The following is a 16177-nucleotide window of genomic DNA, read 5'->3' as shown; positions in this document are numbered from 1 at the left end:
GTTCTGAACACACACGCAAACATTCCCCAACCCACTCTTTCCCACCTCCCCTCCTTTCCGGGCCACTTTCTCCGCCTCCCCAATGTCAGGCGCCTGCGCATTCGAAGCGGGCGAGCGTATGCACGGGTAATGCGTAGGAACCACTCAAAAGTCAAGGTAAAGAAAGTCCGAAAACTCCCGTGCTCTCCCACTCCCTTCTTCGCCTCTTCCCATGCTCTCTCTCGTTCTCCACCATTTCTCGACTATCACCCCTCCTCCACTCGAGATTGTACGGGACGTTGTCGTGAATTCAGGCGGGCGACGTAGCGTTTGTTTGGGTGGCCAGGGTGAAGGCGGGTCCAGGGTCGAATCCCAGTCTCCCACCCCTCTCTCCTCGCTTCCTTCCCTCGCCTCTTTCTTCCTAGGCGGTGTTTTTCGTTTACCTTTCTGTGTATCCTTGGCCCGTGTTTGAGAGCAGTCGTAGTGAATCCACCCGACAAATGAAGGACTAAAGAAGTCGCATTCTTTTGAGCTTCACAGTTGTCGTAAATAGGTGCTGCGCGTGTTTTGCGCATCTTTCTTCCTATTATGTGAACATTTACTCCTTTTCATGGTGTCTAGCAAACAATATTTTAGTTTGAGCAATCCTTAAATAGTCGTATTTATTAAGTTGGGATGCTCTGTTTACGGTACAATTCTGCCTACTACTACCGCAGATAGAAATCAAAAGGTCAGGACTGTACCTACCGTGTTGTTCTTGATCCAATCACTGCATAAATCTAAGAAACTTGGATGATTCAAAGCATTTTCCACTTTCTCCATAACCTTAGCGTGGTGCGGTGAGCACATAAAAAGAGTGCTTTTGCCGGATAACGCCCTGAGCTTTGAATTTCAATTTTATCGTCGAAGTGGAATCTTCTTTCTTGATCGTGCTGTTTCTTATTTCCCTTCGCCCAACTTTGTAAGGCTCGTATTTGTCCTGCGTACTGTCCGATCGTATCCGCCAACACGTTTATGTATAAGCAACACGTTTTATTCATCTTTATAAATCCAGTCTTGCAACTTGCCTCTTTCTTGCCGTGTCCACGGCACACAGGTGGCGTTAATTCCAAACCTAACTGGAGATAGGATTGTTATAATTGCTTAATAGGGTGATGTTGGCATTTTAGGGCTTGAAAGCCGTCACGGTTAAAGGAAATTATTTGGGTGCCAAAATGCAACCATGACCACGTGGCACATACAGTTTCGAATGTCGTACGATTTCAGCAATGTGGTGACTCAGGATCATCAATTTTGAACGCAAAACGCCCGGTAGATAGTGCGTCCCGCCCCTTTTGGTGGGCGTCTACGTTTTTGTTTGTGATGTAGAGGTCATTACCAAATCTCCAAGACCTTGTGGACGAACTTCTCGGGACAGATTTGAGGAAAGATGAGGTCCTAATTGTCCCATTAATATAATTTCATGATAGGAAAAAAAGCCCCCGGGAACTAAACTGCATAAAGAACAACGGTTTTGAACAGCACTGACTTCTACGAGTCCGTCCTTTCAATTCTGGAAATAAGTTACCGCGGCAGGCAAGGTCACCTCACATCGAAATTTATCCACCCGGATCGAAAATTTTTAATTGTTTCCTTCCCACACTCTCTCTCCGTTTCCCCCTTCCCATTCTCCCACGTTTGTTTCCGTACAGCCAGTTGTTGTCACCTAGCTTGTTTTCATCTGTTTTTGGCGGTTATGAAAGAGCAGAACTTCTAAAGAGTGAAATACAGTCTACTTTCGGTGTACCAAAACAAAGAGGTGCTCGCCACTCCTCCGATATGCGTCTCAAGAGTTTCTACCTCCCCTCCGTTCTTCCCTCTCCCCCCATCTTTCCTCCCTCTCTCCCCTTCCTGCTCTGACGCCCCATTCGCCCTTCTCTTCCATTCCCGCCCTTCGTCTTGTTTACTAGTCATTCTCACCTTGCCCTTTACCTTATTCTCATTCACCACACCGACAAAATTTAGAAACGGAAAACTTTTCGGTCACGTTTCCCCGATTGCGTTCAATCTTTGTGGCGAGGACAGTTTGAGGCTGCGGTGAGTTTCTCGCACAGAACATAAGGAAATATGCAATTCTGCGCGATGATCGAGTATCATACTATGGGCATAGGATCACCAGATATTTTTCTCTTTAACTACGAGGTTAACGGTCGGGTCGACCGACTAGGGAGCGTTCCGGCTTAAGTGTTGGCGCCTTACCAAAGATATTATTCCGGCCCTGAACTGGGGCATCATCAGAGAATTAATTAGAAGGTCTCTTCATAACGCATCAATTAAATATTCTCTTACAACAATGCTATTCTTTCGCACTGAGAGATCGTAAGTAGAGATAGTTTTATCAAAATAGAAATTTTTTTGTCATCGGTACACTAAATTGGATCCATTCAATTTACTGAGACACTCGTAACTAATAAAAAACAGTTATAGGAAAGGAATTAACTTTTGCGTCCTTATCGATTATTTTTTCCGAGTAACGCCGCACCGTATTTGCTGGTTGCGGCAACAAACGTGGGTGCGCAATTTATGGCCATATTTTTTCATTTAATACCGCATCCAAGGCGCTTTTTCTTTGTACTGTTTCGACCGCAATTGGTCAATATAGCTTGCGCACCAAAAAATTCATAATCCCTCATCCATTTTATTCGATGAAATTAAACTTGAAAACCTCTAACGACCTCGAGGACTCAATTATCACGTGATTTGTATCATGCTTTTTCATCGTGTAAGCCATTCAAGATAGCGTTCCTCCTATGCCATTAAGCCGCGTCGGGATCTATTTTATTACTTCAAACGAAGCACTCGTTTACTTCATCCAATGACCGTGTCGAGTGGAGGAGTGGGTGGGTAATTATTGTCCCCTTCGCCGTCTGCATTGTTGTCGGTCTGCAAGGAGTCGACGCTTGTCTCTGTCAATTGCTCAACCACAGCCTTCCTCGACTCACCTTCATCCACTCCCTCCCATCTTCCGCTCTCTCACCTCAGTCTTCCATTTGATGAGGCCCTCGCCTCTATTTTAGCTTATCCCTCCGTTCATTCCCCCTCACTATCCCGCACACCCACGGAGTCGAATGATTCTTCTATCATGTCCATCGGATCGGCATCAACAACCCTGTTCCTCCTTCAGTCCCCCTATTGCCTCGCTCTCTCTCTTTCCCATACCACTTACGATGTTAATGCTCACTCTATTTAATCTTAGCACACCCCTACCCTCATTCACCGGCTGCGTACACCTCCGCAGAATCTAAAATTGAGGTCACAGCTTCACCTCAAGGACCCTTTTCATTCCCTACCCCATGCCACTCACCGCTCTCTCCTCCTCCCTAACTCCACCTCCTCTCCCAACTCTATAACTACTCAAAGTCCTCCTCACCTTTTTCATAAACCCCCCTTCCACATCTCTCTCTTTGATACAACCTCGTCCCTCGCAAAGGCGTCCCCCCCTGCCGCCCCTCGCTCGGTCACCACACGACCACAGCGTTCGCGCATTTTGCATTGGAGTGGGGATAGGGTGCGGATGAGGTGTCGGGGGCGGGAAGTTCCTGGCACGGAACCGCACACATTACACCTGAGGGCGGAGTGGTTGAACCTGTCTCCGATTCGTTACGAAATTGCCCACGAGGCTCCGGCATCCTTGGGCGCTCAGTGGAGGAAACGCACTATCATCCGTGCGCGAGTGCACGCGACTCGGGAGCTCCAGCGGTCCCGGCGATCGTCGGCGTCGCGCGAGTCAGGATGTGGTGGGACCGGGGAATCGCGGTTCGTGTCAGCCAGGAGGTTCGGGGATTAGTTGCGGAGATGTGGAGGAAAAGATGTCCTCGCACATCATAGCGTTATTTCAATGCGAGGGTTGCGAGGCAATGAGGTATCTTTCTGACACACAGGTGGCGAGAAAAATTAAAGGAAGAAACGCGTTATGTGTATTAAAATGTTTTGGCTGTCCTTTGCATTTTACTCGACGGGGAGTTTGAGTCAAGTACTTCGTAAATTTTCTGTCTATCTTTCCGCGGCGTGGGCTTCTTCCACACTTCGCATTCCTCTCATATTTGGTCAGGTGAAATCACCGTGATAATTACCACCAGGCAAGATAAGTTCTCTTGAACGAGCTGACAGCTATTTTTCAAAGGTTTTCGCGACGCAGATCAGAGCAGGATATTTTCTGTCTGAAACGATGTTTATTAAGAGCCTTAAATTTGAAATCAATCAAGATGAACACTTTCAAATCATCAATATTAAATAATTTTCACCTTAAGTTTTGCGGATTAAGAATGTGGCGTTCAAGTCTCCCGTTCGGTACTCACGTTGTGACGAGTTGTTTTTTCCAACTCCAAGCTCCCCATCACAGAACCCATAATATGCGATCTCACTTCAATTATTTGACCTTTCTCCCACCATTCAAGTTTACGAACTCCATGAAATGTCAACAAATCCACGAATCACTCGTCCTCATAACACCAACTTTCCCAATCGAATGGCGAATTTAACGCGTCACGGATACCGCTTGATTTTTTCCAACAACGCAGCCAAGGTCAAGCTGATATTTCGGTATTTATTTGCGTCTCGGTGCGCATGACGCTTCATCCAGAATATTTACGCTTCCAAGATCCTTATTCTTCACCGACCTGAAGAGATGTCAATGAATATATACAAATTCCCCAAACAATAGTGAAGACTCGAATGACTATTTCAATCCTGCTTGGATACTTTCATTGCATAGTATATGAATTGAAAGTCTTTCTGGAAGAATTGTTATCATTGTGCTACTTAGCTTATAGCCCTGGTTCCATCTTTTTCCAAACAGAAAAAAGTGAATGTTAGCATATTTTAACGCCCATTGCAAACGTTAGACATGCCTGTAGGTAGTTCATCAACTGCCGACCGATGCTTTGCTTCACATTGGTAGATATCATATATTAAAATCTTAGCAGTAACTAGTTCCATATAGTTTTTCCATTTAATCGTCAGTCGTTTTTTTATCTAATGTAACCACATACTCTTCTGACAAAATGAGTTGCGGTCTTTAAGTATTCATTACATGCCTTTTGGCTTTCTGAGTAACCGGAGGGTAGTTAAAAGATCACCGAGTTTCCAAACGGGCGTGACGTGTTTTCGCTCGCAATTTGTAGCCAAATCGCAGAATTCAGTTCGTTTAGGATCACAGAAAATGGCAGCTACAATTAAGCTCACTCCGATCGACCGATTCGTCCGCCTTCGCCGCCACCGAGTTACCCTTCCGAAGTCACCGAACAGGTAGCCGTCTTGTTGCCACTAGTCCCTTTCTGTCGGGATGTCATGACCTCCGACAGCGGCATGATGCGGCCGCAGCATGTTCAAGTTGAGTCGCCGGCACCGTTGCCACGTCTCTCGGATCCTTCACGTATCTCGAGAAAGTGAAAGCCCTCGGGAGGTAGGGTGGAGACGGCGACGGACGTCGATTCCCGCGACCCAGAACAGGACTGGGGGATGTCCAAATCCGCGAGCTCGTAGCCGTAACATTCCGCCGAAGTAGGGGAGGCATTTTGGAGGAAAAATCTCTCGTCAATGGGTTGCCCGGATATCACTTTCGTAATTATCCTTGGGCTCGTGAGAAGCAGCACGGAATTGCGAAGAAAAGGGGAGTGCGTGTACGTGAACTCCAGGTTCTATGTTATTGGCGGAACCAGTTGTATCAATGAGAAGTAAAACAAAATCGTAATATCCCAAATAATGAAATATTTTTTTAACTTGCTTATGTAACTTAAACGAAGTCGTCCGAAAACTTTGTTTGCGACTAAGGCCAAATATTTAAGCAATACACTCATGTTATTCATGCCTTATATTGCATTGTCAAAATAGTCTCATTGTCCTTCCCGTGGGAAATCTCCTTCATATTCTTTCCCGTAAAAGGTCGTGGTAGATGTTTGTTATCCGTTTCATGAAAATTGAAAAGTGAGAGTCACTCGTGAACGGCTACGCTGTTGTCCCGTCAGAAACAATTTGAAAGCGTAATCCTCTTCGACTGTTTTGTCCGATGTGAACACTTAAATTCGATCTCCAAAAAAAATCCTTTTCGGTCCAATGAGAACCGTCCAGATTTCAGAAATGGTTTAAGTCGGCCTTTCCTCTCTCGTGCTTCTCTCTTCAAACAATAATCTAAGCGCACGGGCGTGCCTTCCGTTTCACTTAGGGATATGCCATTTCCCTTATCCCACGCGTCTCGTATCTCACGCTATTGAATGGTGCTCCATACCTGTATTCTCATCCGAGAGGTTGGCAATGTTGGCGTCTTCCCTTGAGAAAACAAGTTCTAAACGTTTGATTCCATTTTATCGCACTCTGAAAGGACCCTAACCTTGTGCTTTTTGATTGCTCGTCCACTCACAGATATCGCAAAGGTGAAATTTTGCGCGATGGAGAGATCAAGGAGCATATTCATAACGTGCTCCATCATCCAAACAAATAACCGTGATTGTTATTTTATTCTAGATGAAGCGGAGAACTGGAATCTTAATTCCTCCGTTGAAGCACATTTCAAACTCATAGCGTTTGCTAAAAATATCCAAAACTATTTCTGCAGTAAAAATTGGTCTTATTTGACATTACTTTCTCCTGGCGTTTTTCGACATATGTGTTCAACTTTTAATTTTATTAGAGGCCCAAACCCCTTCTCTCTTACGTTATACTGGACTACCATTTTTGTTACTTCTCGCGTAAACGATTAGTTTTTAACGAGTTCCTTTCACGGAACCCCAAACTCAGGATATCAATGCTTCAGTAGTTCTGCAGTCTTCCACCCTGTCTTTGAGCAAAATCCGCCAAAGTGGCTACGATGAATTTTTATCCAACTCAATGGACCCTTTCCACAGATCCCCCCTCCCTCCCATCTTCACTTCCCGCGGTCCCACTCCCCTCCATCACACACAAACACCTCTCCCTTCACCGCTCAGAGGTCTTTCGGCCTCCCTAGAGCAGACGCCCACTTGCTTCCATGTCCATAGATGGCCAACGCGGCGTCCCTTCCACCTCTCTCTTCACGAAGGAGAGAGAGACTCGGTGCGGTCATTTTAGCCGCACCAGCAGAGGAATGGATGCCAGCCTAGTGCACTCCACTCTCGACGACTAGTTCCAGTGCCCTCTGGGTCCATACCTGGTCACCCTCTGTTCTGCATGTAGTTCACTCTCGTATTGTTTCGCATTTTTTCTGCTTTGTTTCTCGTTGTTTCTGCTTTCATTCATGCGAAGGTTATTCATTCTGGCAAGAAAAATACGCGGAAATGATTCACTTCAGTGATGCCAAGAATAAAAAATTCCCGAAAGTATCAAAGACATAAATTGAAGGATTTGTTGATTTCTTGGCGGGTTAAAAGTGAGTAACGTGTTTGCAGGCCTTTTACTAGTTCAAATAATGTGTTCTAGTAGACCAGATGGAAGACCCACGATGCTTTAATTCACATGCTAGAATTGCATTGACAATTGATCAATCAAAAGTCAATAATGAGTCATGACTGCAAATTTAATAAATAACGTTAAATTTTCAAATTCTCTTTGAGGCATAATTATATTCATCCATGAATATATAATAGAGGCATGGTATTTAACCTGCTTAGTTTTTGTCTCCATCTTTACATTTTCTTTCGCAAATATACCTAACATCGCAACCTATTTTTACCTTAAATAGTCCTCAGCGTAGTTAAATTATCGGCCTACTGATTACAAGTCTTTGAGGTACAGGATATTGTTCCCTTTGCCTTCAGTGGAAGGCAACTTGTCATGTTTTGATGAAGCCTCGTCAATAGTATTCCTTCTTATGTCCGAGGCTGAGAACCTTGTGCACATTTGCTTGTAGAATATAATATTTTTGATTGTCCGATAGTGCTAATTTCTAATTTAAAGTTTATTTCGTCTCGTTTGGTCCTCTGGCAGGTTCAAGTCTTCCCGTCCAGGGAATCATAAAATACTCAGTGGGTCTTATCTCCGAGTTTCTTTCCGCTGGGATCACACGTATGTACAAGGGAGTTCCCCAAATGTCTCCTCAAATCCTCCGTTCCTCTCACCCCGAAAAATCCGTCCTTGAGCGTTTACCTGCCCTCTACCTAGGTGAGACAGAGTACGTAAGCGTAAAAATCATAGCCCGGGCGATGGGTCGCCCGCGGTGCGGAGAAGAATAGCCGTCGACGCATGCCGTACGGAATGCGAGGCATTTCCGCCCTCTTCGGGAGTCCTTCGCAGACTCCGACAAGAAAGAGAGAGAGGGTGTGTATCTCACATCTCTATTACCTTTCCCCTCCCTCCCGCCCTCTCCGTTCCACTCTCCCCCACCCCTCCTCCCCATTCTCATTCCCTCTGCTCACTCCGCCTCCCTAGATGGCACCCTCTCTCAAGCACACCTCGAAATATAGCAAATGAATGCAAGATTAATGATCCCGCCCATCCTCACGGTCAAATCGATTTCCCCGTCTTAGTCGCGTGGGATGTTTTTGTACTATAATTTTACGGTTACTTCGTAAATGCATTTCTCGGGAGATTATTAATAGCCGCCTTGAATATATTTTCATTTGAAGGTGTTCATTTTTTTTCACCGTGAAATGCACAACCTTCCCTCCTTTTACCCTTCGGCTCCCCTTGGACTTTTCGGCAGTGGTCGCCCCGAGTGTCTCCTTTAATGCACTTTCGCACTGCATGGAAAAAAATCCCGAGAGGCTTTGGTTATTGAGTCAGGTTTCCGATATGCAGAAGATTTATTCTGCCGGAAGAGGTGTAGAGGGGTTGCAAAATGTGTTTGAAAGATTAAAACTTCTTGTTGATCATCCATAAATAACCTTTTGGGTTTTTAAGGAATTATGAGGCTCTAAACTCTTCATGTAAAGCAAGAGTCCCCTGTAATAGTGTACGTTTTACGAGGGTCATCCGGAAAGTAGTACCCGTTCGTGAAATAAAGACACAAAAGTAAATATTAACAAACATAAAAAATTTTATTTGAAAGAGGATACTTTAAACTACTTCTCAACATAATCTCCAAGCAAATTAAGGCATTTGTCATAACGTGTGACAAGTTTCTGTATTCCTGCTGCATAGTCCTTCGCCGCCAGCTCATTGAGATACGCGAGGGACCCATCTTGCACAAATTTTTGCATAATGCAGATGGTGTTTAACAATTTCATGAACAATTGTTCGAGAAACATTGGGAAAATGCTCACAGATGTCATCAATTGTGACGCGCCGATCGTTCCTCACGAATTCGTCAACTGAGCTCACCAGTTGGTCTGTAATGACAGACGGTCTCTCCGAACGCTCATCGTCGTGTGTGTTCCCCCTCCCCATGTTGAAGTTGCGACACCACCGCCGAACAGACGACTCGTCCATTACATTGTCTCCATACACCTCCTTTAATTGGCGATGAATATCACATGGGCGAACGTTTCTTGCATTGAGGAATTTAATCACTGCCCTCACTTCACAACTGGCGGCGTTCTCAATTTTTTTAAACATTGTAAACAATCACAGAAACAACACAGGCAATGCTAGCGTCACGCAACTTGGCTCAGAGAAGGCAGACAAGCCACTGAAGCTATCTGACCTCGTCCAGCGGTTACTCGCGTCGTCAGCACTTCATGCGGCACGAACGGGTACTACTTTCCGGATGACCCTCGTAAATTTTCGTAGTTTAACTGTAGACCCAAAATCCCGAATTTTTCGTTTGAGTTTGTAAAACATCGGGAAGAATGCGAGGCATTAACCGTTAGCATCAGAAACTTTTTTCCAGAGATAATATTTATGAGGCATTCAAAATAAATATTGAAAAATGAAGTTATTTTTCACGTTATAACAAGCTTATAAGCTTGCATTGGTGCTGGTAAGATGCTGAATAATTTTAAATTAACCTCTGAGAGATTATTGGTTTTGTTGTTATTCAAAGCCAACGTGACTTTAAATTTGGATTTTACTTTCAAAAAGTCAGGCGATATTATTCCTTGAGAGGTAAAAATATGTTTTCGCAAGGCATATCTACTCGTTTGTGAATTTATTTTCAGACTTTTGATTGCTACATATAATTAAATGAACGAGTACTCGTATTTGATCCTCGGTGTCGTCAATGCTATCCAATTTAGCGATTTCCTAAGTATGAGGTTGTATAAACCTTTCATTGTACGGTTTGTAATCAAATACCGGCTTAAAAATGAGTGTTTTATAGACGGCATAAATGTTTTCATTCCTCGTGGAGAGCATGTAGGAAGCACAAGATGACTCTAACCCTCTAACTCTCCCCCTCTGCTCTGCAGGTGAGAGCGTAGCGGACGTGAGCACTTCCTCGCCGGACAGCGCGACCGCGGCGCCACCTCACGTGATCCAGGGGTCGGGGGCGTACGAGGGCGGGGGCCACGTGGGGGCGGGCCTCTCCCCCCGCCCCCCTTCGACACCCGGCCCGACGCCTTCCAGCCCGCCGTCGACGCCGTCGTCGGCCACGGCGCCACCGCTCCCCTGCACCTCGTCCAACACGCCCACCGCCACGACCACCACGTCCACGGTCACCACGCCGTCCTCACCGCCCACCACCACCACGACGTCGATCGCCGCCTCGCCCCCTTCCGCCCCAACCACCTCCACCCCCATCCAGGCGCCCACCTCCTCCTCGCCCCTCACCCCGGGGGTCGTGTGCTGCGACCCTGGGAGGCAATCCACGCCACAGCCGGTGAGGAGCGCGGCGTCGCCCACCGAGATGGGCCTCATTCACGGCGAGAGGTAAGGTGTTTTTGTTCCTTCACCATCCGTGTTTGTGCTCCTTTTTGGAGGTGGTATTGAGATTCATTTGATGCGAGGGTCTTTTGCTCATCATCTTAAGAATTAGAAAGGTATGTTCTGAGAAGAGGGGATCACATCACATAAATAAATGCTTTTCTTGTCTTAGAGGGTGCCAATTCCGTCAGCTGCGCTGTGCATCCCAGAATAACAAACTTATTATACAGTCATGTATTTTTCATTATTTATCTTTTCATTCATATGTATTATGTTCTTTGTATGGCGAGCATTATAGTCTCTGAGGTATTCATGGCATTTAACCACGCGAGGCGCATCATTTATACTTTCAAAAATAAGTGGTGCATATCGACATATCTTATCGTAATATTAATCGTCTCGCCACCAGTTGGTCAAAATTTTAATGCCTCGATGAAATTAGGGCATACTCAACGAATGCCCTAATTTTCAAATTTAGGATTTGAGTTTGCGTAGGATTGTTGTGAACAATGCCTATTTTCTCGGAGGCAAATTTTATCCTGTACTAAATACATATTCAGCCAGTCTCCGTTCTCAAAACATCGATTATACAGTCTTGTTGAGGTTTAGTGGCTGCCATCCAGATAGAAATTCAACGTTTTTTACGTGCAAAAATCGAGGTCAAACCTGCATCGGTTTCCACACAAACCTTCGAGTTTATACGAACTCCTAATTTTGTATCTTGAACACTATTATTTAAATACATTAGGTTATTATCGTTCGAAACTCGAACATCTATGATGTATCAAGCAAGATTCCTGATGTGATGCAATTAAAATGGATGCCAAAAATAGCTTGTCTTTTTTTGCCTGTATGGTTGCTAAATGGCCGTCCGCCACTCCTCCCAAACGCTGCTCGCCCTCGGTCAAGGAATCGTGAGAGTTGAGTTCCAAGGACAACTTCTTTTCCAGTGGACGGCGGCCGTCACTTCTACGTTTTTCAAGAGGCGAGTTCTCGAGTTCACTCACACGGACCAACCACCCATGGCCAGGCTAAATGCACCGCTGTTCATATATTTCTACCAGAAAAAAGGTCAAGTCCGGAATGCCTATTACATTGCACGACTGATGAGATTTCATTTAGGTCTAAAACCGAGCGTTCCCATTGAAGCGTCTATATAAAGTGTTCTAAGTAATCAAGCTCCTCCGATGGAAATTTCTATTCCTACGAACATTAAAATAGTAAGTAGAGAAGTGTAAGGATTTTACTATAAGGTAATATCTTACGTAAAATTTCCATTCAGTATTATAGAGAAAACGCCAAAATTCTACTAGGGGAAGGATGCATATCGCTTACTCAGTATCCACGATGTTGTAATTAACTCGTAGTGATTTATGCTTACTCTCTCTCTACATATATATATATATATATATATATATATATATATATATATATATACACATATATATATATATACATATTTAAACATGAAATTATGAATGTGCATTGATTCAAACGTTTAATTGAAAAAAATGTGTGGGTGGGCACCATAGATTTTCTTTTGAATTTCTGATACTGTGAACATGAAAATAATTTTAGAAGCTTAATATAGAAAAATTTAGTGCCCAAATAATTGAGCAAGATTATTATCTCTCTGCTAATTATGATATCTCTCTATACTATTATTTTACCTTTAATGTCGTTGCCATCATACGGTGGAAAGATAGGACTAAGCCTGATGTTATGGGTGACGGAATAATACAAGAGTTGTCTTATACTGGTTTACCTTTTCCCAAAGAGAATCGCCCTATTGATACACCGGAAGACTTTTGTTCTCCCTTCAAGTGTTACAGTGACAAGTTGCGTTCCACAGATTGACTCATAGTTAATTTGTTCGAATGCTCCCATTTATATGACATTCTCATTACACATTTCTACAATTTAAACTCTTGGTCAGTCACAGATATTATTAATTTTATTATTTTTATATATTCTGTGATTTATGCCAGGATATTCAATATTTTGAACTCTCCCAGAAAGTTATGAAAGTACCAAAACCTTGGACTATTACAAGGTTTTGTGACTACACATTTAATTATTTTCAAAACTAGCTCTCCTATTTAACTCATTTTGTAGCCCCGATAGTCCACCTTAAGGTATATCCAGTTTTATCGGCTCTTTTTAGATACAAAATCAACAAGGGCTTTCCCAGTTTTCTCTACTTTTAGTGAGAAATAATTTCATATGTGTGCAGTAAGACGAGAGTACCTGGTAGGAAGAGGTTCCACGGGAAACAGTTCACACATTTTAAAAACTGAAAGTAAGCACTCGTTATATATTTACTGGGAATGGCCCCATTCACTAGAACTTTTTCCTTGCAGCCTTCCTTACCGCCTTATACCCTTACACTTTTAAAACCTTTGTTGCTTCCACTTTTGTCCGTATCCTGGGTGTTATGCTGACGCGCGCACCACATCTGAATTGCGTGTTGCTTACGAAACATACTAGGGGGGTGCTCTGGTCTTAAGGGGACTCAATTACATATAGTATGTATATGTATTCATTCCTCTTGCGAATTACTGATTTCTTCATTTTCCTGCCCAATGACTCACCGCTTCATCATATGTGGTAGATAGCGTCACATTAAAGGTTACTTTAGTAGCTTTATGATTCCTCTATGATGAGCCTCTCTTGATATCGTTAGGCTAATATTGGCTTACTTTTTTACTTTAGATTATCGACACATTATGGTAGAAATTTATAGAGCTACGCGGTACTTCACATTTAATTTTTGCAGTCAGCATAGGCCTTTATTTGAATCATTCCGGGCCTCTAAAAAAATGAAATTTTTGTAGATAAGACGGTTAACGTGCGTGGTATTGAAATTAATAGAAGGTAAAATTCGGTTGTCGCCTATAAAGTTTAAGTACCTTTACGTTTGTGTTTTTAAGAATGAATTAATTATTATCTCGCTGTCTCTAGCTCTCGTACATTCGTAATTTAGATCTCGTTATTGTTTTATGGAAAAGTGAAGCCTATATGTATCATAGCTTTCACTTGACTTTTTATGTGTGATAAAATTTCTGTAAGAAATCTCTTCCAAATAAAACTGGAATTTCGATTATCTAATTGAGGGAACACTGCATTCTTTCTCATATTAGTTTATCTTTGACCCTTGTTCCTTTCCAGTGTCTAATTATCCTTTGAGGGTTATTTAGTGATCACCATAATAGCCACCTCTCACATGAGAGTAAAAACCTCAACCTTCTATGACTATTTGGCACTCAACCGATCAGACAAATTCGGTCAGCGAAAGTAGAAGTTGAAAGAGAAAGTTTTCCACGCAAACGAAAGGACCGCGTTTGCTAAACATGTTCACCTGTTTCCATTGGATACTCTATGGCCTTTAAGAGTTTTCTATACTTACTATTTAGTTTTTGTTTTATGAGACTTAATATTCATTCTATTTGCTCTACCGCTTCCAATGGAAAATACAAAGTTGAAGCCGCGAGACAATTTTCCATAACTTTATGCATTCATTATGTTCACTTTATGACTTCACGAATGGAGCTAACATTTAAAATATAATAAAAACCAAATTCTTTCGACAAAAGAATGGTTTAAGAATTAAAAATTATATTTTCTGAAATAAAACTCAAAATGTCGGAGTTAGATAGACTTTACTCATTTATAGCACTACAGCGAATTTTGACACGTGCTCAACTCACCCAGTATATCTTTATAATAAATAGTAATCATTGACCATAACCCTTGAATTTCTTTTTACGTGTTTTAGTTCCATGTTGATTAAATATCTTGGAAACAGTCTCATGTTTAGGTCATTAAAACGGTGCACAATATTTGTTTAACTTTTAAACTGATGCTTTTAAATGTAAGTGAATATTATGCATCATGCACCCTTAAATATATAATATCTTATTTCCTTTATTTAGTCTTTATCTCAAACAATTCTTTAACTCTCTGTATTCGTTGTTATAAATAATTTGCTTACCTCTCTCTTAGGAAATACTGACCCAAAAATATTTTGACCACCAAAAGTTGAAGGAATTCATTGGCGTCAGTAAATCAATTAATTAACTTTAAGCCACGTATTCCTTTGATATCGACCATGTATCAATGTTTCTACTGGCTATAGAAATGTTTGGCTGTTATTACGAAAAAAAAGGTGGTCAAAGGAATTAAGGTCTACATGTGGTTTAGATAGTATAGTCTTTATCGATGTAATAGTATTAACGGCAGTTAATGTAATTTGGCATAAGAATAAGTAAAGCCTGTTAATGTGATTGATAAAAAGTAGGACTTTATATTAGTACCGTTCACAGAAAATTTACTTAATTTTTCTATATGTATTTGACCTACAATTTAACAAATAACAGGAACTGACTATTTAAAGCCTAAAAAGTAATATTTTTCGAGGTTTGTGCCCCCCCCCCAAACTCTGCACCACCCCTGGGGTCTCAGATCCATGCGAGTGTAAACCCTGATGCTAAGATCTCCTTTTCTTCCCTCTACCCACGGTAGGATGAAATCCGACGCGGAGCGGGAGCTTCCATCCCCGGCGGCGTCCCGAGGGGGCGACGGCCCGCGTGTCAAGCGTGAGAGCGAGGACAACAGCGTGTTTGACGGTGGCGGCGGCCCTAGCCCCACTTCCTCCCCCCGGAAGGCTGAGGCGTCACCCGCACCCAGCTTCTGGACCCACCCCCCGCCCCCATCTTCCTCCACCTGCTCCTCATTCCCAGCCACGCCCGCCTCGCCTCTGCCCTCTCCCTCCTCTCCATCCCCCTCCACCACCACGCCCTCCTTCCGAATCAACGGGGTCAAGCCGGAGCTAATTAGTGGGGGCTACGTGAATGGTGGCGGTAAAGTTCCACCCACGTCCCCATCCTCCACTTCGCCCTCCTCCTCGGCCACCTCCTCCGCGACGCCCACTTCCTCCTCCTCCTGTGCGGCGCCGACCTCCTCCTCCTCATCCCAGCAGCAGAGCATGCGCATGCGGGCGCCGACCGTCGTCATGGGCGAGGTCGGCGGCATCCGCACCATGGTATGGTCCCAGCCGGGGCAGAGACCCGAGGCCTCCGCCGTCGGACCCCTCGACGACCCGCTGAGGCAATCGGTGGCCGTTGGGGGCCTCCTGGGTCTATCCCAGGAACCGGCTATCCGAAGGGTTGGTGGCTTTCCCGGCCACTTCCATCACCAGGGCGGAGGAGGGGGAGGGGGTGGTGGCGGGGGTGCCACGGGCGTCCCAACGGCGGTGGTGACCTCCGTCGGGCACCACCACCAGCACCACCAACAAGGTGCCAGGCACCAGGGAACGACCACTCCCAGGTTCCCACCGCTGAACATGGAGAGACTGTGGGCCGGCGACCTAAGCCAGCTCCCCTCCGAGGCGCTCAACCTGTCCTCACCGTGGATGGTGCCGAGGAAGGGCGGGGGTAAGGGTGAAGACATG

The 16177-nt window shown here is 44.1% G+C and overlaps 1 protein-coding gene across 1 annotated transcript in view; it reads left to right on the top strand.

Annotated features, from left to right (window-relative positions):
• The window catches only part of Hr4 (Hormone receptor 4), an 89159-nt gene that overhangs the window by 61971 nt on the left and 11011 nt on the right, over positions 1 to 16177 (top strand). Inside the window, exons 3-4 of the mRNA XM_071595955.1 lie at positions 10275 to 10734; positions 15250 to 16166. Coding sequence (XP_071452056.1) covers positions 10275 to 10734; positions 15250 to 16166 — 1377 coding nt within the window. The remainder of the gene's footprint in view (positions 1 to 10274; positions 10735 to 15249; positions 16167 to 16177) is intronic.

The sequence above is a fragment of the Hetaerina americana genome, unplaced genomic scaffold, assembly GCF_022747635.1.
Source record: "Hetaerina americana unplaced genomic scaffold, ioHetAmer1.1.p SCAF_1, whole genome shotgun sequence".
NCBI lineage: Eukaryota > Metazoa > Arthropoda > Insecta > Odonata > Calopterygidae > Hetaerina > Hetaerina americana.
Note: the sequence above shows the minus strand (reverse complement) of the source record. Positions and strands in the feature narration are given on the sequence as shown.